The 22,478-nt window shown below is 48.3% G+C and overlaps 1 protein-coding gene across 3 annotated transcripts in view; it reads left to right on the top strand.

The window, feature by feature from the left end:
• Positions 1-22,478, top strand: part of Eml6 (echinoderm microtubule associated protein like 6) — a 263,304-nt gene that overhangs the window by 224,524 nt on the left and 16,302 nt on the right. Inside the window, exons 27-33 of one of the 3 annotated variants that reach the window (XM_026785056.1) lie at positions 1,809-2,010; positions 2,128-2,254; positions 15,867-15,881; positions 17,167-17,175; positions 17,989-18,067; positions 20,535-20,664; positions 21,963-22,061. In XM_026785056.1, the coding sequence (XP_026640857.1) occupies positions 1,809-2,010; positions 2,128-2,254; positions 15,867-15,881; positions 17,167-17,175; positions 17,989-18,067; positions 20,535-20,664; positions 21,963-22,061 (661 nt within the window). The remainder of the gene's footprint in view (positions 1-1,808; positions 2,011-2,127; positions 2,255-15,866; positions 15,882-17,166; positions 17,176-17,988; positions 18,068-20,534; positions 20,665-21,962; positions 22,062-22,478) is intronic. The other 2 variants (XM_026785057.1, XM_026785058.1) reach the window with 2 other exon arrangements.

Here is a 22,478-nt window from a genome sequence, read left to right as displayed (position 1 = left end):
CCTGACTCCACAGTGAGTGTGTGTGTAGAGAGGAGCTGTACAGAAGTAAGGCTGAATGAGTTTGTGAACATGGAACACTGGTCTGACAGAGTTAGTGGGTTATAAAAAGAGACACCAGAACCAGGCCTGGTGGTGCTCGCCTTTAATCCAAGCACTCTGGAAGCAGAGGCAGGCGGATCTCTGAGTCCAAGGCCAGCCTGGTGTACAAGAGCTAGTCCCAGGACAGCCAGGTCTACACGGAGAAACCCTGTCAAAAAAAAAAAAGCCTAATGAAATAAAAAGAGACACCAAAGTCAGATGTTAATCAGCAAACATAGTGGTTTGTGTCTGTAATTGGACGTGGTGGGCCATGTCTGTAATCCCAGCAGCTGATAGGCTGCCATGGAAGCATCCTAAGTGTGAGGTCGACCTGGGCTGTTTAATAAAACCCTGTTTCAGAGAGAAAGTGCACGGAGTTCTTATTCCCAACACACAATACCCAGTGTCCAAAATGCAGGCTTCATTCTTACACTGCCTTCTTGGTTATTTCACCTGTTCTTACTAGGCATGGCCGCCCTCCAAGCCTCGTCCTGCGCCTGGCCAACACCCCTAGTGTATTCTCCTTTCCACCTTCACAAGCCAGCTTTGCAAAACTGGGTATTCGGATCTTTTTAATTTTAGTTGCCTTCCCTTCTTTCTCTTTAAAGATTTATTTTTACCGTTTTTTAAATATGTACATGTATGAGTGGGTGTGTATGTGTACATGAGTGCAGGTGCCCTCCAAGGCCAGTAGGGGGCATTAGATCTCGGCACGCAGAACCCTGGAGGCCTTGGAAATGCCTTCTTCTGCCTGTTGGCCTCTCTGGCCTTCCCACTCTGCGAGCTTTGTTGAGGACTGGGTAGGTTCCGGGTGGCAGGGAAGGATCAGCAGACCCAGAGGCTATAGGACTGAAGCCCTTGTGTCCCAGTGCACCAGCCCAAAGCCCTTGGGAAGTCTCTTCTCAATTCTGTGCTATCGTTTTTTCTTCTGGCACACCCCCAGTCACTGGCTCCTGACCCAGAGTTCATGCGGCTTGCCGCACTGTGTAAGGTATTCCCTGGGAGCCAGTGAGAGAATGGAAAAAGCACCTCTTTAGGTGGCTCCCACGGGAGCTCTTGCTGCCAGGCCATGTCTCATGAGCCCAGAATGGAAACTCTTCCTTGTGCCAAGGCAGGCTTCCCAGCACTTTGCAGGACACCCTTGGGGACAGCCACAGGCACACCCCGCCCTCCCCGCCTCAACACCTGCTAGTAGAGCAGTGCAGCCTGGGCCCCGTGCTTCAAAAGCTTCCAGCAATGACTGGAAAACCGGACTTTATTTATTTAGATTTGTCTGTGGACAGCAGCTTGCTTTGTCTTTACAACAGTTCTTCGAGTGGTTTCTCCTCCCCAGTGTCCGTGGGAGAAACTGCTGCATTTGTTTTAGACATTACTTGAGGTCCCTTGCTCCCTTCTGTCCTTGCCCCAGTAGTGACGTAAAAGCCACCATGGGGATCTACTGGGAGTCAGGAGTTCACACTAAACACCTCTGGGCCTGATGTGTTTAATGTTAGAGAGACACAAAAACAAACTATTTCCTTAATTCCCAAATGCATTTCAAAAACACATGTTGAAGACCTATTGTAGGCCAAGCGCGGTCTTGTGGGACCCCAGCCTTGCCGCACCGAGCATGCGCTCTCCTGATACTGGCTGAATCGCTGCTTTGAGCAGTTCCGTTACATCCTAGCTAACAGGAATCAAGAGCCGCTGGTAACTGGAAACTAACTGCCAGCTTCTGGCTGTATCTGCAGGGACAGCATGCAAGATTCAAGAAGTATGTGGGGCACAGCGCACACGTCACCAACGTGAGGTGGCTGCACAATGACTCTGTGTTGCTCACGGTGGGAGGCGCCGACACGGCCTTGATGATCTGGACCAGGGAATTTGTAGGGACCCAAGAGAGCAAGCTGGTTGACAGTGAGGAGTCAGATACAGATGCAGAGGAAGATGGAGGTGAGCCCCAGTCAGCCATACCCCTTCCATGATGATGGCAGCTTTCTCTCTGCCTCCAACCCCCTGCACAAACGCCTGAAAACCAGCTCATACCCCAATCTCTTTCTGTTGTTTGAGGCTATGACAGTGATGTTGCTAGAGAGAAGGCCATCGATTACACCACCAAGATCTATGCCGTGAGCATCAGGGAAATGGAAGGCACCAAACCACACCAGCAGCTAAAGGAGGTGTCCATGGAAGAAAGGTATGGTGTTTGCAAGGTCTGTTTGCGTTTGTTGTGCCTGAAAACAAACCGATTCGAACTAGAGTACAGTTCTCTGCCCTTGAGTTTATGCCAAACTGAGACTTTTATTATCTGCCTAGACTCTTAAGCTATGCACAGACTTAAGTGAGGAAATTGCCCAGTGCCCTCAGCCCAAGCCGAGAGGCATTCACAGTTATGCAGATTGGTTATGGTGTATGGCTTGGATAAGTAAGACCCTGGACTGAGCTGGGCTTCCCTCGCATAGGGGAGGGAGCACGAGAGCCCCCAAAGGCCCCCGAGTGCATGACTAACAAGACCAGCTTGCTGGTCAGCAGGGCAGGAGGGCAGGCTTTTGAAGTGGGTCGGGGGACATTGGTGGACTGGCGGAAGGGAGTCACCTCCCAGTCACTGGATGTACTTTCTTTTGCTGTGCCCTCACTCGCCCAGCTCTGTGCAGGGGGCTAGTGTTCTTAGAGCCTGTGAATGCCGTGCATAGACAGAGGGTTCTAATGTTGTGTTGTGCCTTTCTGGTCTGCACTTTTAAGTACTGACAAGAATTTGCCAAACATTGTAGAATTTAAAAATTCAAAGCTCATAATTACATAATTGACTATGTTCCTAATTGGGAAGCATAAATATCGAATAAAAACTAGAATTTGAAGAGAATCTCAGGGGTCCGACCCAGGCTGACGCACATCTGGAAAGTTCTCAGTCAGCTCTTTTCCTTGAGGTAGGCCGGATGACTAGGGGTGCCTCGATACCACACTGTATGCTGAGATTCAAGGATTTGCTTTTGATGGCGCCTTCTGCCTCATGAAGCCACGTGATGAACATGTTCCCCACTTACTCTTAGGGACTGAGCGCCAATCTCTCACTCCAGTTCAGTGGGAGACTTCAGGTTAGCTTGCTGAGTGCTGTGTTATTGGTGAGACAGATGGTGAGCCCTAACTCTCTCCTTGAGTCTTTATTACACGTGACATGCTAAGCTAATTAATTACATGGTACAGTTCAGAGAAAAGTTTTCTTTTGCTTAGAAAATGAATATTCCTGTGATGGTTTTAAAAATATAGTTTCTTTTTCTTAAATTAACCACAAAGAGAAAATACTGCAAAAGGTCTGGATTCTAAGAGCTGAACGAAGGAGCACGCCCACACATGCACGTGCGCGCGTGCGCGCGCACACACACACACACACACACACACACACACTAATATATGACTAGGCCGGCGCTTAACTTATCTACCCTAGAAAGGCTTTAGGTCTGAGTTAAATCTCTTTACAAATAAAGTTTCCAGCCTTTCCAATTTCACATTCCATCATGAATGGACTTGGCTTGCCCATTATTCCAAGGGTATTCAAGCTGGTTTCTATAAAACTCGGTGGTGTATCATTAAAATGTAGACCCAGCACTTTAGTACTGCCTTGTAACGCCCGTCCCAACTTCCTGGCTCCATATTAGGTCAGGTGTGACCCACAAGTCATACAATCACTCCTTGTCTGTTATCTCTCTGCACAGCCCTATAAAAAGCCGTGCTGAGCCGGGCGGTGGTGGCACACACCTTTAATCCCAGCAGTCGGGAAGCAGAGGCAGGTTTATCTCTGTGAGCTCGAGGCCAGCTTGGTCTACAAGAGCTAGTTCCAGGACAGGCTTCAAAGCCACAGAGAAACCCTGTCTCGAAAAACCAAAAAAAAAAAAAAAAAAAAAAAAAAAAAAAAAAAAAAAAGCCATGCTGAGATGGGACATGAGTTAACAGTTTTCCACTTTAAGATTAAAACATGTAGCCGGGTGGTGGTGGCGCACACCTTTAATCCCAGCACTCGGGAGGCAGAGGCAGGCAGATCTCTGTGAGTTCGAGACCAGCCTGGTCTACAGAGCTAGTTCCAGGACAGGCTCCAAAACCACAGAGAAACCCTGTCTCGAAAAAGAAAAAAAAAAAAAAGATTAAAACATGTAAACACGCATTATTTTCTTTATTTTTCCAGATTGAAGAATTGTTATATGTTAGGGCACACTGACTTGAACCTTTATTTTTTAAAAACAAGAAAAACATATAGAATTATAAATGTAGAATTATAAGCAAGCATTTGTCAACTGTCACTTTAAAATAGAATTCGCCCTGGAATGCAGTGAGGAAAACATGTAGTAAAGAAACCATTTTAAGGTAAGTATAGGGTTCAGAGAAAGCATCAAGACTTTTCTATAGACAGCAATTTCCTTGATAACTTAAAAGCCTTGACAGCCCCAGTTTGTAGAAGGCTTTTAGTCACAGAGACTATAATAGCAGCTGCACGGCATGCTGGGAGCAGAGCGTGCCCACGCTAACCAGAGCAACCCGTTAGCATGGAGAGAGAGAAATCCATATCTGAGCCAAGGATAAGCAGTCTCTCCCATCCTGGTCAGTGATTTTAGGGGACTCTGGGCCTCGGAGATTTGACTAGACAGTTCAAAGCACAAAAGAGAGGAGTATTGGGCAGAAGAAACCAGAGCAAGTGATAGAATATGGGTTAGGACTGAGCCCTTGGAGCAAGGATGCAGAAAATGCATTGCAACTTGGCCTTCAGATGGAAGAGAACGTGGACTTGGTGAACACTAGTCTCCTAGGAAAGATAGGGAAGAGACAGAAGAATGAGGTGGTGCCCCTGCCTGCTGCTGCAGCAGGAACCTGACACCAAGCTTCTCCCAGGGTATGTTCAGGCCAGTGCCTCCCTGGGACTCCTTGTTCCCGTGCTGGGTGATGCCCGGAGATACCTGGGCCAGGACACTCCAGTGAGAGTGAGCAGACAAGCAGGACTGCGGAGGTGTGTGCCTGGAGCGGCTCCTCCGTGCAAGGACCTTCACTTGGTCTCCTCCCCGTGCTCCAGGCATCTGTGCGGCTAACCAAGCCCCCTCCCCCTTCCTCCCTAGAGGAGTGTGGCAGCTGTCACCCTGAGGAAAAACGCCCGGTGACAGCTGCATGCTCTGTGTCAATCATTTTATTCTGAAGACAGCCATGGATTGTTTCTGGTTAGATTCAGGCATTTGACTTTAAAATAGCTGTGTGACTACGTCAGGCCTTCTTCTGCAGCTCCTAACATAGTGTGACTTTTTCTTCTTCACAAGCCGTATGACCTTCAGTTCCAATATTTTGGGAAGTGAGAAAATTGAGGGGAAAAAAGTAATGATTGCCCTTGAGAGAGCACTGGGCTACACCTCGTACACGTGAAATGTGTCAATTGCATTTCCGCTCTGCCCCCAGCTCCCCACATGGCTTCCCCTGGGCTCCTTCAGCCAGCCCCCGACCAGCAACCATGTGGGATGCATGACTAGGAACAGGGCGATACCTGCCCAGTTGTTTCTCCCCCCAAAGTCTGCTCTGCTGGGTCAGTCAGGCACTGAAAGGCTGGGCAAACCTGCGGGTGCTGTCGACAAGGCTAGCAGGAGAGGAAGGGCTGGAGGTGCGGGGTAGGGGCACAGAAAACATTCCCCTTTATTGCTTTCGCTTGCTGAAAATTGACAGCTTTGACGTGAGTTCTGGAGACTCAAACTCGGGTTCTCATGCTTGCCTAGCAAGCCCTTTCACCCACTGAGCTGTCTCCTGGGCCAGCCATTTCTTTTAGTGCCTACTGTCTAACACAGGTATTTCCTAATAACCTTCTGCACGGAGAAGACTAAGAGCACATGCCGCTCCTGCAGAGGACCCAGATTTGATTTCCAGCACCCACCTGACAGCCCACAGCCTTCCAGAACTCCCATCCCGGGGATCTGATGCCCTCTTCAAGCCTCTGCAGGTGCCAGGCACACAGGCAGTGTACTTACATACATCCAGGCAAAATGCCATTTACACTAAAAGATAGTAACTACTTAAAGCTAGACTGTTGTGTGAAGAACAGTAATAAGAGAGATTTTTATCTGTATTCACTTGGAACCTGCATCCAGACAGAAACCTGCCTTCAAGGTGAAGACACGGCATGACCAAACTGGGCTATCTTTATGGCAGTGGGCACTGAGATAATCGCACACTTAAGTCGGGAGTTTTCTCTGTGCACCCATGTTGGAAGGTTGCACTCTTCTCAAGGTCCTTGTGAGTTAGCACTGAAGTTTGCAGCCGTTTGAGTGACAGGACCTGGGGTTTCCATTTCACCTGTGACTAAAACAAATTCACCCCAGCTTGCTTTGTGCTCTTATCCCAGAAGCTGCGCGAGCTGTGACCACAAGTCAGAATCGCGCCTGACCTGAGGCACAGTTCTTTGCTCAGAAAGCTCTTGGGTTGCTGCCAGACTCTCTGGCCTTGTGTTTGCTGGGAAAAGGCATTTCTTCTTGTAAAAATAAGCAATGTAGCAGTTTTAGTTCTTGAGTTTCATTGTCTTAGTACCGGTTTAATGTACTTTACTTATGGCTTGTGAAGAACTGTAAAATGATGCTTACTTTAGTCACTAGTGTGTCCGACATGTTTAGTTTCCTTGCATTTGTTCAGTTATTTGCATGGGGGGGGGTACGCTTGTGCCACCATGCAGGCCAGAGGACAGCCTGGAAGAGCCAGTTCTTTCCTTCTGTCGTGTGCGTCTTGGAAGCTGAACTCAGGTCTTCAGGGTGGACAGCTTCCCTGCTGAGGTGTCTCGTTGGCTATGAGCAGAGATATTTGGTCTAGATAAATTCGGCTGTTTTACGTGTGGGGGGGGAGAGAGAGAATCAATCTCCACCTTTCTAAAAATATTTAAAAATGACTTTTCAACTATTTTTATATTAATTACTTTTCTCCTTGATGTGACAAACTCCAGATGAAGCAGCTGCCTTAGCCAGGCCCCCGGGAGGAGCAGGACTTGGAAGAATGGGTATATATAGTTTTGAAGGAACTTCTTGGATTAGATTACACAATACGGTCAGGGTAGACCAACAATGGTTGTCTCGCACTGGAGAGACAGCCCGGCAGTGACTCAGTCTCTGAGGCTGGGCCTCAGCACTTCCAATCTGGTGCCAAAGGCCTGGAGCACTTCTGGAGTCACTGAACTTCAGTCCCCATTGGAGGCTCAAAGAAGCAGGTTCCTATCAGCCAGGGGATCAGCAGTGGCCAGGACAGAAAGGAGGAACTTTCCAGTTAGAGCAAAGGTCAGTAGCATAAAGAACAAGAAATGGTTCCCTCTTCAAGGTCCTTTTTATCTGCAATACTACCAGTGAAAGCAATGGGGATGTGCCTTGAAGTGGAAGGCCCTTGCATCTCAGTGGGACTGCCCTTTGTTCCAGTGACAGTGGGTGCTTGGGAAGACGCAAGGAACCAGAAAACTCTTCTCTCTCTCTCTCTCTCTCTCTCTCTCTCTCTCTCTCTCTCTCTCTCTCTCTCTCCTTTCCATGTGCATCATGGGTAATACCCACAGTAGTGCGCAGTCCCTTGCAATCCCCATACTGAGTTGATCTCCACTGTCAGGTCTCATCTTTCAGTCTTCCCAGGTGGGGGACCTACAGACAAGTCAGGGTCCTAAATAGCCATCCTGTTCTCTCCCACCCCACAGGGCCCCTCTCTGGACTCTGCCGTTTCTCCCTCCCCTTCCCCAGCAGCAAGAGGGGCTAACAGCTTCCATCTAAGTACCCTGTTTTCATGTGGTTTAGGTACCCCTAGACTTGAGGATACTCACCAAGTGACCCCTCTTTCCCTTTCTGCTTCGCGGGGACTGAGGACAAGTTGTCACTTTGCAATCCGCCCTCTATGGCAAAGGCAGACCACGCTTCTTCGGTCTCATCTGTACAGGAGGAAATGCTTGCTAGCCGAGCGGCAGTGCCGGACCAGTGACCTGTGAGCGGTGAGAGAATTTACCAAGAGAGAATAAGATGGAAATCTGTTGCTCATTGGCTGCATGGTGTTACAGCTGACGTGGACAAGACAGTAGACAGGGCCTCTGCTGCTAGAGGGTCAGCTTCTGTTGACAGACAATGTTTCCATGGCCCCGTGCCCTGCCTGTTGAGGTCGTACTGGGTGGAATGGCTGTGTGGGGCTCATATCTGCGTGGTTAGGTGGGCATATCGTTATTCTTTGAGGAATAAGTTTCACAGTGAATTATTTCTTCTTGAGACTGTCTATATAAGACAACCTAAGTCTCTAGGAGCCAAACTCCTCACAGACTGAGCCTGCTCCCTCTCTGGAGTAGTGTCATGGCAGCCTCAAACAGACTGCAGTTAGGGCTAAGGTTAGTTCTGGTCCCTCCTCAGACGACCGTATCCTTCTTCTAAGCCCAGCTTGCATTCATCCAAAAATAGTTTCCACAACATTGAAGTGGCAGGGCAAGAACTGACCTTATCGGGGATTATGAGAAATGAATTGTAAGTATTCTCTTATATTAATAGTTTAGTTCCATAATCATCCTTAAGTCTATGGCATTTATTCCTGAGGAAACCAAAGACCCTTTACCAACCCTAAACAAAGAGCAGATTTAGAGTTCAAAAACTTGGTTTTGCATTTATTTATGTGTTTGTGTGTATTTGTATGTATGTGGGCATGCTCACCATGGGGCGTGTGCTGGTTCTCTTCTTCCACAGTACGAGGACAGAGGTCTCAGCAGCAAGTGGCTTCACCCCCAGAGCCATCTCACCAGTCCTGGCTGTGAGCTTTTATAATGGCAGGGTCTTTACCTGCTGACTGACAGGCACTGTCTGCAAACAACCCCAGAATTCCACTGTGGCATTAATATTTCCCAAACCTTTTCATATGCCTATCGTAGTTAGGGTTTCTGTTGCTGTGAAGAGACACCATGACCACGGCAACTCTTATAAAGGAAGACATTTCACTGTTGTGTCTTGGGGTGTCAGAGGTTTAATTCATTATTGTCTTGATGGTCCATAGTGATGTGCAGGCAGACATGGTGCTAGAGAAGGAGCTGGGAGTTCTGCATCTTGATCTGCGGGCAACAGGAAATGAACTGTATACCACACTGAGTGTAGCTTGAGCAAAGGAGACCTCAAAGCCCACCCCCACAATGACACGCTTCCTCCAACAAGGTCACACCCACTCCAACAAAACCACACCTCCTAATAGTGTCACTTACTTTGGGGGAGGGGGCATTTTCTTTCAGACCACCACAAGGCTTAGGGTTACATGGATATGATGTAATATTTTATTTTAATTTTGAGTATGCCTGAGGAAAAAACAAATCAATTCAAGGAATTGTTTACTATGCATACTATAAAGAAATGTTGTAGGGATTCTGTTTGTTAGATTTTTGGCAGTGGAGGGGATCATGCATGTCTATGTATGAGTGTGGCACATGAGTACAGGTGCCCTTGGGGACTAGAGGTGCTGGACCCTCTGGAGTTATAATGACAGGCGGTGTGAGCTGCCAGATGTAGTAGGTGCTGGGAATCAAACCAGAGTACTCTGTAATGGCGGGACTCACAAGTAACGGCTGAGCTGTCTCTCCAGCCTGGTTTTCTTGTCTCAGCCTCAAATTGGTTGCTCCGGTGATTCCTTATTATATTAGTCTGTAACATTGAGACATTTTAAGTTATATTGAATGCAGACTTTCATGTGGGACTCTTGGCTTCCTGAAGGTTTGTGATCATTGAACCACCATGTAGGTAGCTGGCAGAGTACCCTGCACATAGTAGGTAACTTGTGCGGTACTTTGAACATAGTAGGGAACTGGTACAGTGCCTTGCATATGCTAAGTAGCAAGCAAAGGCTTCTTGAACAAGTAAGTGAATGATTTTGTCCTCCAAAGCCTCTGCAAATCCACTCATTGTCAGTGACTATTTTTACTGTCATTCTTTTAGCTCCCGTGACCTGTCTTGTCATTGTGGGAGATAGGTGACCCATGCACAATCTGAGGAAGCTCCAACCGGCTGTGGGGATGGCTTGATTAAATGATTTTTTAAATCTATATCATCTATGTATTAGGAATTGAAATGCTGGTTTGGTTTAAATGTATGTCCCCAAAGGCAAGGAAAACTGAAAATAAACATGTTTGCTACAGCAGCCATCAGCCTGCTTTACACAGAAAGATGCCCTGCCAGCCAATTTGTGATAGAACAAAGAACATGCTAGAACATGCTCGTGGCTGGCAGTGTCAAAAATATAGGAAAGTTAGACACATTGCCCTGAGCTGAAACAAATTACCATATATAGGCAATCTCAGGGTTTTTTTTCCCCTAACCTTTTATGCTATGTTTGGAGAAGAAAATCTCCTGAGAGAACCTGCCCCCAATTTCGGAAAAATGCTTTGCTTCTAATCAGTAGCTGTGTGGGAATTTCCAGCTTGCCAAAGGCGAGATGAGGTGGGACAAGGTTCTCCTCGGTGCTGCCGTGAGCTGTGAATGAACAGCCTCCTGCTCCACAGGCCTCACAAAGGCCCTTTGTCCTGCATGGTCAGTGGCTATTCTCAAAGCTGGTACTGCTTGTATTGTTGCTAAGAACTGACAATCTTTCCAAGCAAGCGCTTCAGAACAGGCCACATGAGACCCCTGAACACTGCTAAATCCTCGCTTGAGGCCCAGTCCAGTAAGCAGGGAGCACGGAGAGCTGGCCTTGCCCCACTGGGAGGGAGGATCCTTTAATCCAGCATCCCATGCTGCTGGCGAAGAGGGAGTATTCAAGAGCTTGCTAGTGTGGAGTCCTGTGGTTGTTTGTTTTACAGGAGAGCTAAGCCGACCCTCCTGGTGGGAGAGTGACTCCATCAATCAGAGCGGGCCCTGATTCCCAGAGACTTTCCCTGTGGCCTCAATTTCTCCTTCCTCACTCCACCCCAGAACCTGTGAACAATCTGCCCCTGTAACTACCCTGAGCAAGTAGAATGTAGCAAGATTCTTGTTTCTTATGAAGGCGGGTGGAACTAAAATTAAAATATCTATTAAGCGCTGAAATGCTAGAATCAGTCATCTCCAAGGCCTGTGTTTAGGTAGATTATCACCAAAACACTGAATAGTTGCCTTTTGAGTGAATGCAATGCTATTTTCATAAATGGTTTTCTTTCTGCAAACCCCTGGGCTTTTTATATTGTCCTGAAGCAAAGCTGTTATTTCTATATATAACTGATAATTTATAAAATTAGAACTGTCACACATTATAGAGCAGCCAGTCTTTTCCAGAGTGACAAGGCACAAAAACCCAGAGGTAAAGTGCTATGTGGTTTTAATGATCAGTGTGCCAAGGAAACCCTCCCGTGTGATTATTTAAAAAAAAAAAAAAAAAAAAAAAAAAAAAAACCTCTGGCAAAATGAAAGCATTAAAACTAAGCAAGGACTCCTCTTTCAAAGGGGGCAGCTTTCTAAAGCTGTGACCGGATTGGGTTTGAGTCTTTCAGAGACTCCATTTGAAGAGACTGAGTGACATCAGGGACAGTTCCTCTCTCTTGGGCTATGTAGTCAGAATGTGGTGGCTGAGGTGATATTTGCAGCATGAGCGGGCCGAGCAGTGTGGGAGCAGGATGCCCCACGGATGGATTTACAGCTCGCAGATCTCCTCTGTCCCAACTGCTCCTTCCAAGTTTGTGCCAAACTCCGTCATCTACACAGACCCATTCTCCGGCTCCAGCCCACCTCCCCGCCTCTGCTCCTGACATCTACCTGCCTCTAAGGAGTTTGCCTGATGGTCACCCAGCTGACTGTACTGCTGCCATGCCATGCGACATCGTCACCTACAACATTCTCCCTTTGTGGCTCCACCGACTCCCTTCCCTAGATGCCTGGTCAGCACCAATATAGCTGACCTTCCATGCATGTCCAGTGCTTAGCGGCTCTTCTCTCTCTCTCTCTCTCTCTCTCTCTCTCTCTCTCTCTCTCTCTCTCTCTCTCTCCCTCTTCCCTCTCCCCTCTCCCCTCCTAATCGTACCATTCATCTCCTGGCCTACTTTTCTGCTCAAACGCTCCTGCCCCAGGCCCATTGGCCACCCCTTCATATTTTCTTATACCTACCTCTCCTCTTTCCTGACTAGAAAATCTCCTGTCAGTGCATTGCCACGCTCAGTGACGTCATATGGCAAGCTGCACTCAGGCCGTCGACACTGCTCACGTGTTTGCACCTCTTCTCTGGTGAACTGGACCATCCTCTGCTACTCGGCCTGCTGCCCTGTGGTCTCCTTGGCAGGGGGCTTGCTCTGCTCTGTCGCTGACAACACAGAGGCCCTGTGTATAGCTCTGTCTTGACTGCACCTTCTGTCTCCTCTGTTCTGCTTCCCTTCCTCCATACCTAAACCACTCGCCTCCTTCTTTCTCTTCCCAGAGGATGTGAGTCCCTCTTCCTGTTCAGACTGGACCTTCATATGGAGCTTACTCTGAATTCCTATCCATCCGTGCTCCTTATTCTTCTCCCTCTGTCCCCGACACCGTCCCCTGTAGTTAGAGCCATATTTTGAGCCAACGAGGATATCTCAGCCTTTTCTGCCCACATCCGACTTCCTCCTGAGGAAGGCAGAGCCTTCGGTCTTACAGTTTTTCCTCCCTCTCCTCCATCTTCCATTTTCATCCAGGCTTCACCCAGTCATTCTTTTACCCTGTGCCTTCTCATCTGTCTTCTGCATGGTGAGGACACCCTGCCCAGGTCCCCAGAGCTCCACTTCTAGCTTTGTTCTGTTTCAAAGAAGGGTGACAGAAATGTGTGATCCACATTCAATTGATTTTCATACATGTGATTTCTCTAGAATCCACACTAAAAAGGTTCTGAGACGGTGACATTACTTTTAATATATATTATTTAGCCACTTATGAAAAACATCTCAAACTATAGTCAATGTCAATAAGTTTACATTCTTTTTAAATTATTTTACATCTGAGCTTGGTAATATGCATCTGTAATCTCTGCATTTGGGCTACAGAGGCAGGAGGATTTAAGACTAGCCGTGGCTATTTAAACAGAAGAAGAAGACCCCGTCTTATTCGGTCCTGAAGTCTTGCTGTGTGTTTTACCTTACAGCACATCTTAATCTGGAGCAGCCACGGTTCAAACGCTCAGCAGCCACATGGCGCGGTAGCCACTGTAATAATAGGCAGTCCGATTTTAGACGTACTTCTCTCCCTCTCACCGTCCCCTCCATTCCTCAGCCTCTGTTTGTCTTCACTCAGCTTTGGCTGCCTTGTCTCTGCCCTCCATCTTCTCCCTGGTTAATCTCGTGGGTCTCGTCCCACAGATAGTCTGGGATTCCCAGGGCCACAGCTCTGACTCCTGTTGCAATTAGTGTACGCCTCTTACAGCGGTCCCGTGCTCGACTGGCCAGTTCTGAAGTCAGGATTTCCCTCACAACCGTCCCCTCCACTGGCGGTACCGTCACCCAGGCTGACTCCTGCTCCAGTCCAGAAAGCCAGCGGGCTCCAGAGCTCATGAAGTCTGCTGTGCGGTTCCTTCAGCTCCAAGAGTTTCCTTCCCGTCCCTGCTCCAGGCAGGGACCTTCATCCCTCACCTCGGTACAGACGCCGCTCAACAATCAGCACAGACCTGCTGGGTCAGTGCTCAGCTAGTACCTGGGCCTCTTGGCTGTCTTTTTGGCCTGTAGCCCTTCATCTGAACCCGTGACCCTCTGGAGAGCAGGCACGTTGTCTTGGGCTTCGGGCAAAAGCATTTCAAGATGTCAGATCTTTTCAGAACATCCTATGGTTCACCACTGAGCAACCCTGCAGACCAGCGGTTCTCAACTTGTGGGTCATGACCCCTTTGGGGATTGCAGATCAGATAGCCTGCGTATCAGATATTTACATTATGATTTATAACAATAGCAAAATTATAGTTAGGAAGTAGAAACAAAGATAATTTTAGGATTGAGGTCCCACTATATGAAGAACTATATTAAAGTGTCCCAGCATAAGAAGGTTGAGAACCACTGCCCTCGATAATTCTGGAAGTCATAGGAACAGACCTAATAGAATGTTTAACAGCATATAGTTCCCACAGCTTTGGATACTTTCTGTAAACCCGAGTCAATCTTAAAACATTGAGATCTAGGGCTGGAGAGATGGCTCAGAGATTAAGAGCATTGCCTGCTCTTCCAAAGGTCCTGAGTTCAATTCCCAGCAACCACATGGTGGCTCACAACCATCTGTAATGAGGTCTGGTGCCCTCTTCTGGCCTGCAGGCATACACACAGACAGAACATTGTATACAAAATAAATAAATAACATTGAGATCTATACATCTAAACATTGAGATTTATCATCTATCTATCTATCCATCTATCCATCTATCTATTGCCTTTCTTCCCTCCTCTACCCCTCCCCCTCTCTGAAATGTGCCTCCTTTCCCACACATTTATAAATGCTGTCTTGTGCCTAGGGTTCATTGAATCCCAGAATCCTATTTATGGAGTGATCTTGTAGGAGATCAGTTATAAAATGGACTTTAGGTCCAAGTGATGAAAGTGGCTGGACTTCCCAAGATGTTTGCAAAATTCTTAGAGCATTTTATGGCCCGTTTTGGAATCCAAACCAATTTACATTTCCTTTAAGAACACTTTTAACATTGAACATTGTCTAGCTTTAAAAAAAAAAAAAAGCATGCTGGGCAGTGTGGCACACACAGTTTTAGTCCTAGCAGGGCAGGTCAGTCTCTGAGTTCTAGGCTAGCCTGGTCTACAGAGTGTGTTCCACGCTAGCCAGGCTACAGAAACAATTAAAAAAAAAAAAAAACCAACTGAAAACCCTTTCAAGCTTGTATTCCGTAGCAAGGGGAAGCCGAGCTTCCTACCCCACAGGCCTCCTCCTCCTTCTTTAGCCTTCCTTTCCATTCAGTTCCTACAGTGGCTCATTGGGGCTGCAGGAGTTTCCCTTCAGGTCACTGTGTGTTCTGCTCCTTCTCCATTTCTCTGCCCAGCACCAGTTTGTTGTTGTTGTTGTTGTTTGGGGCGGGTAGGGAAGCAATTAAATAGAAAAGAACATTCAGCCATGTTGGCCTCCCGTGGGGGCCTTCCTGGGGTAAGAATATGCCTCAGGATTAACTCTCCACAAATCCACTGGGTCTAAGCTTTTCCTTCCGCATCCAGGCTGCTGGCACAGACTTGGCACTGCCTGCGCTGACCATCCTGCAGTCCTTCCCTGCCCACAGATTGTGCCGCAATGTAAGATACATCTTCAGCAGCCTGTTTCCCTCCCCAGTAGTGGGCCCAAGAATAAGGCCGCATTGCCCAACAGGTCACACCCAGCTTCTTCTCTGTCTCCTGCCAGCCCTTCCTCTCAGGGTTATCCTGCTTTCTTGAGGGAATCCTTCCCTCAGCATCTTTCCTGGGATGGAAGTTCCCGTTCTGAGTCATCTCAAAGCCTTCCTCCTGCCCGCATTACCCCCTCATCCCTCCACATCCTGGCCGTCCCTGTCACCTATGCAGTTTTCTTCAATCTGTTGGGTCCTTTACCGAACCCCAGGAGTTCTCACCGGCCTGGCTTTCCCGCCTGAGCCAAAAGGAACAACCAACTATAAGAAGCGTATTGAACCAAAAGTCGGTGAATGCTCTCGTGTCCTTAGCAGAGTTTCTCAGAGTGGCATTTCCAGTGGGATCTAAATCTGGAAGGATTTAGAAGTCCTGAAAAAAAACCTCTAACCTGCCCGCCAGCGCTCAGCTGTACTTGGTTTTTGGCGGCTCCGCCCTCATCTGATATTTCAAACACTGTTTATAGACGGTTGCAAAGAGGCTTTAATGCTTGTGTTGTGTTTTAACTTGCTTTCCTTTGGAGGCAGGGAATTGTCAAGTAAGTATCCGCAGCACTCCGGACGAGCTCGGGTGTTCCGTGGACACCTGGTGCTCAGTGCCCTTAGAGTCCCGAGCGGGAGGGCTCGGTGCTGAAAGCAGCTGTATCTGCCCCACGCAGGCCTCGTCCCACTGGTCCTCCTGTCCTCTGTTGTGAACCGACGCGGCTAGAGGCTGTGCTTGTGAACTAAGAGAGGCACACTCTGAGACTGCTTTACCCCCGGAGCTTCCAGGGGCTTGTTTCTGTTTTTGTTCTTAGCTGAAAACAAGGATGACAAAAAAGCATCGGATTGCCTTTCTGTGTATACATACAACCTCGTGTATATATACACAGTGTTTGCGCTTGTATTGCATACTCTATCCTGTATAATATGCTGTGTATTATACAACCTGTGTGTACCCTGGAGCCAAGCCCTGTCTTGAACCGGAAGTTATAAGCCACGTTCTAGCACACTCTTGCTCCCATTGCAGCCCCCTGGCTTGCTTTGGTCACACACTTAAACATTCTTAGGCTAAGGAAGAAGCCCCCGGACCTTGTCTGGAAGCTGACTAAAACAGAGGGAAGAGCAGATGTCCCGGGAGTGTGCAGGAAGTGTCTGCTGTGGGAGCTGGCGTGCCCCACCCCGAGATTCTGCTCAGTTCCATGGAAATAGTGTCAGCTGGGGGTGTCATTTGCGGAGATGCCCTCCCCCATCTTAATGCCATTTGGTCCAGTTATCACTTATGATTGATTATGTAACATGCTTTGATGGAGGAACCTCTGAGAAAATAAAGGTACCTTGTTTCCCCTGCACAAAATCCATTAGCTGTTCCAGCCAGCAAGCCGACCTACTGAAAAACCTGAGAGCTATTAGGCTAAATTATGAGTCCAAATTAATTTGGGAACAAAGCAATCCATTGTGCACAACTCCCCAAGACATTCAAGAGGATGCTGTTGTTTTTCTGACAACGCGTCTCCTTCCAGCACACTGACAACAAGCAGAGTCCCCAGGCATGAAGCCAGGAGCATGCAGGCAGCACTAACAGGGCCTCCCTTTCTCTCCCCACTCTGTAGGCGCTTAGTGCCCTTTGCCCAGAGATGCCAGGGTCTGAGTTTCTGAGCGTGGAGCCTGGTGCACTCTTTCCCGTCTGTTTTAGTTCTTGGTTGGCATGCTGGGGAAGCATGGTTTGTGCCACACGGGAATGTCTCTGTCCCCTCAGGAAATGCTTGTGCATGAGTGAGGTGCTTGCTGATTCTGCTCTAACCTGTACTGAGTTCTTACTTTGCTTTGTTTTCTGCTTCCAAGGGGATCAAGGTAATTCTTTCTCTTTGTGTTTTCTTAGAACACTGGCTGGGAGTGTGGGACTCAGGGCAGGATGAACCCCCCCCCCATCCCCTACTTTCCCTAAGACTGCAGAAGTCTGACTGAAAGGAACCCAATGTCGCTGGCAGGGGTCCTTCAGGGTTTCCTCCAAGTAAAATCTCTTAGCTAAATTTGGGAGTATCACTCCCTAAAACTAAGAAAGAAGAAGCAAACGTTGGTGTAGTGATGGCAGCTTGACATGGACTCTAACCCTGAGTTTGGGGGCAGAGTGGGAGGCAGGAGTTCTTTCATCCTTTCTTCCTCTTGCCCTTGTCTATGGCCAGACCAGCTGGGTACTTTTCACGCAGCCTCGGGATCTGTTCCAAACCTTGGCTTCTCAGTCTTAAGGCACAGCAAGCCAGGCTCTTGTCCACCTGATTCTGAGGAACACTGACAATTCCTGTTTGAGAAACGGCCAGTGAAGTCAGGGAACATGGCCTTTTCTTTCTCACGCATTCGCTCACCTTCAGTTTCTAGCCAGGGCTTCTCCTCGGATCCCAGGATGTTGTTGGGTATGGGGGAAGCGGGATCGATACTATGCAGGTGCTGTAGTGTAGAGAAAACCAACTCTGCCCTGTGAGCCCAACCCACACCTGAGGCAGGTCAGATTCCTAGTGGGATGAGGGGAGAGCCTCACAGAGCAGCCCCAGGTGGCATGTCCTTGGAGGGGGAGCGGAGTGAGGACCTCCCCTGGCCCTGGCTCCAGCGAGCTGCTGGACTCGTAGCTCCTATTCAACCCTGTGTTTCCTCTGACTTCTGTTTCAGACCACCCGTAAGCCGGGCAGCTCCCCAGCCTGAGAAGCTCCAGAAGAACAACATCACCAAAAAGAAAAAGCTGGTTGAGGTGAGGAGTCTCATGATCATGCCCTTATCTAATTACTGATGCTCTAACCCTGCCAGGTGGCCATCTTCATTCGCCCCAGCTGGAGACCCCATCAGATGGACTCAAATGGGTCTGTCGGCCCCCTCATGTCCCCATCTCTGTATGGCATTGTTTCCCCTGCCCCATTTCTGGGACCAACATTGCATCTACCAGGTCCCATTTCTTCTCCCTCAGCCCTATCCATCACCAAGTCTCACCAATCATCACGAACTCTAAAATGCATCGTGTTCCTTCAATGTGCCTCTGCTGCCCTATCCTCCACCACCCGAGGTTAAAGCCCTCTTTTTAGGGACAAGAAGGAAGTTGGTGGCACATAAGTCTTTACCATCTCTCACCTCACTTTCTTCAGCTAGTTCTCACACTTGAGTTGGGGAATGTGACTTTCATTTGCAAATGAGAGCTCTCTGGTTTAGGGGTGAGACGGACCGTTCCCAAGGTCGCCAGTCCAGTGCGAAGACTTGGGATCAGCTCCCGTGAGTCTATGTTTTCACAGATTCACCACCCCAGGGTTCTCTCCTCAAACCCCAGATCTTTCATGCCTTAGGCTGGCTTTCCTACCCAAAATATTCCCGCATTGCCAGTGAAAGTCATGTTTATAGTTCGAAAAACCTCAACCAGGGAGACCTTCCTAGCTCGTGAGCTACGATTCCTGTGTAACTCAAATCTCCAACCTTAACCTCATCACCGAATGCTCTCAAATGGTCTTGGGCTTCGAGATCCCGTGGTTCAGTTCTTCATTTACCCACACTAGTTCTTCCAGGCCTTTCTCTGGGATCAGATATCTGTGGAGGACCTTCATTTACAATGTCCCTCCTCCCGCCCCCTCCTCCCCATGTTCCACAGACCCCAGCACACAGCCCTTGCCTTTCTCACGCATCTGTCTGCCTCTGCTGTTAGATTCTAAACCCACACTGGTGCCAGAGGGGGGTTTTGTTTGTTTGTTTTCTGGAAAGGAACTTTTTTTGAGGTATTTATTTTGGAAGATAGCTCAGGTCAGGAAATTCAGCTCAGTTTCAGGAAAGACAGGTCCAGCAGTAGAAGGGTCATCATAAGCCAGATGGTGACAGTCTTCTGTCAAGCAGGGGCTCATGGGGCCTGAAGTGTTTTTCTCTAAAAACTTCTTAGACACAGCAAGCTAGCAATGATTCTTACCCCCTGAGTTGGCAGATCCTCAGGTGGTTAAACTACTGAGCCTACCATGTCTATTCTAAATTTCCAGGAGACTGTCTGATTGCCCATACTTGGGTCAATTGATCATTCAAGGCAAAGTCCCATGTTGGGGGATATTTGATCACTGTAAACCCCGAGTTTGCATTTACATTAATTAAATAAAATTAACCTCGGGCCAGGAGGCTGCATTAGCAATTAGTTGACAGGAAGTAATCATAGAGCATCAGAGGGCATGGAAGAGATAAAGGAAGACACAGGAAGTAGTAGGGCAGGGTTTGGAGTGGCGTGACTTTTCTGTTTTGGCAGAGAGAAGGACACACTTTTTGAGGGATGCCAGTGAGGAAAGAAGGTAGCTAGGTGATGCTTATCTCCTCTGAGCTAGCAGATCGTCACCTTAGCCTTGTCTCAGGTTTTATTTATAAATACAATGATAGAGGTTTAATTAAAGCTCCCTTTAGCGGCGGCAGCAGAGCCAGTGACTGTGGGAACAGTAACTGCAGAGTCGCAATTGCTGACTGAAATAGAGAAAGGCACAATCACTGTGCCGAAGTTAAAACAACAGTCCCATATTCAGTACATTCCTGGGGAACGCTTTGGGAGAATTGGGGATGAGCGAGATTCATTTAGTTGGAAGAAGGTGAGGGGTATGTTAGAAAACAAGTTGTAACACTAGGACAACTTACCCACATACTATAAACCTTCTATCCCATGAGCTAACCCAGGGCCAGGCATGGAGGAGCCCAGTTTAAGTGTGTTGAATGGAATCAAGAATTGATCCGAATCAGCCACTGTTCTTGGTCACAGAGGACAATACAAAAGATAAAATATGGATCCAGAGTAGTGTCCGGCTGCTTGGGAAAATGGAAATGCATGGTGGTTTCAAGGGACAAGTTATAACCAACACGTTGGGCATGGCCTAACTCGCCCAGCAGCCTTGCCAGTCATGGCTGCCTGAGATACCTTTTCGTGGCAGCCCCTGAGCCACTGCTCAGCTGAGCTGAGGAGAGAATGTCTGCCAGTGTATAGATGTGACACTCATGGGTGACCACTGGAGGCCATCCTTAGGGAAGTCACTGTCACCTAACGCTTCAGGGAGCTAAATAAAGGGCTGTGTCCCGTCCTCAGCTAGTCCAGAGCCTCAATGAGTAGTGTCTGTCACATAGTGTTCCTGTGACATGGGTGGCTATTTATGTAATGTGCAGTGTGGCATCGTTCCTTGCTGTTGGCCTCTGAGTGTGGACTGTGTGTGTGCATGCAGGAGCTGGCTCTGGACCACGTGTTTGGCTACAGGGGATTTGACTGCCGGAACAACCTGCATTACCTTAACGATGGTGCCGACATCATTTTCCACACCGCCGCTGCTGGCATTGTACAGAACCTCTCCACAGGTAGCTTTGGGAGACGCGGCCGCGCCCACCCGCCTGCGTCTTTTCCCACTCTCTCGACGCCCCAAAGCTTCTTCCCTTTGAGCCCTTCTACCCTCTTCCAGGCTGGTGTCACCCAGTCCTCAAAGTGCTCCCTCAGCTCTTGGGGCCAGGCCTCTGCCTCTCTGGTCGCAGCCTGGTTTGACCATGGCGTAGGCACTGGAGGGGAGCCACCTGCTTCTAGCAGCTCCTCTGTGATGAGAGGAAAGAAAGGCTAGGGAAAGAGGGGCGTCAAAACAGAGAGATGAGGAATAGGCAGAGAGGGAAATTAAGAGCAAAGTAAAGGGCTTCCGGTTCTCAAACACACGATGGTCGTCCTGTATCCAGACGGCCAGAATCAGAAGTGTGTGCCACAGGCCCCGCTTGTTTTGACTCAAGCAGTGTTCACAAAGAGTGTGTTATTAACAAAGACACTCGGTGTCTCTAGCCATGAGTGCAGTTAAGAAATAAAAGCTTTAAAAGGAAACATCATATATATCCCAGCACTCAAGAGACAGAGTCAGGCAGATCTCTGTGAGTTTGAGGCCAGCCTGGTCTACAGATTGAATTCCAGGGCAGCCAGGACTGTTACACAAGTAAACCCTGTCTTGGGGGGCGGGGGGACGGTCAACCACGACATAACATTTCAAACAGAAAATGTGTAACAGACCCAAATCCACATCTCCACTGCCAGATCAGATGTATCCTCACTGTAACTCATTGTGTAGTTACGTGGAGACTTGGAGAGCACAATCACGGGGTTATCTTGATCTTTCTCCCTTTTGGGAAAGAAGGCTTTGAGACTTCTCATGTTTTCTCAGTGTTTTAGGCACATGCCGGCATTTTAAGAACACTGAGCTGTACCCCATGTTTATTAATGCTGCCGCTCCCCAGTCTGTTCTTGGGCTTTTGGGTGGCTTTTAAAAGGCCCTTTGGGAAGTACTTCCGCTTCCTGGGAAATCTGTTGACCTGTGCCAGCCAAGCTCAGAGGTGGGCACTGAGAAAATATCCATCTTGTGCAAGGGGAGGAGGTAACTTGAACTTCATCATTGTAGTCTCTGAAAGCATTGTGTTTGATCTGTGTGCTGGCCCCACACAGGCAATGGGAAAGGCTAAGGTAGATTATGGTTATATTAGGAATGGGTACTCTGAAAATGAGAGTTTGGGTTTTCTAAAAACCTAATCTTTTATAAGGCATGTCCAGATTCCCCATTCAGCTCTGTGACAGCCGTGACCCGCCGTGAGATCCCACTACTCACCTTCCACAAATTTCTCTCTCCTAGGCAGCCAGAGCTTCTACCTGGAGCACACGGATGACATCCTCTGCCTCACAGTGAACCAGCACCCAAAATACAGAAATGTGGTGGCTACCAGCCAGATAGGTAAGGCTCCTCACTGGGACTGGCTCTCACGGCTGTACAGGGTGCTGGCCTATAGACCCAGCACTCTCTGGAGAGGGGGTGACTTAGACCCTTTCTTTCTGATGTCTCAGGTGTTTTGTTGTTGTGTTGGATTTTTTTTTTGAGTCTTAAATATATCTGTGCAACTTGAGTTGATACATGTAGTGACTGGTGATTCTGAGGGACCATAAACATCAGACCACAGCCGACGGTAAAATAAGTATATGGTCCTCTTTCCTGTGGACCGGACCCCAGGTGTAAGCGAGGCCCATGTCTTGAAGCCGATGAGTGCTTGGCGAGCGTGCAGTGCAGCTTGCGGACCTGGCTCTTCCGTTCTCCGAGGAACCGCCAGCCACACATGTGAACTGCACACTCGTGAACAGTCACCGCCAGCCACAC

The sequence above is a fragment of the Microtus ochrogaster genome, linkage group LG1, assembly GCF_000317375.1.
Source record: "Microtus ochrogaster isolate Prairie Vole_2 linkage group LG1, MicOch1.0, whole genome shotgun sequence".
Classification (NCBI taxonomy): Eukaryota; Metazoa; Chordata; class Mammalia; order Rodentia; family Cricetidae; genus Microtus; species Microtus ochrogaster.
Note: the sequence above shows the minus strand (reverse complement) of the source record. Positions and strands in the feature narration are given on the sequence as shown.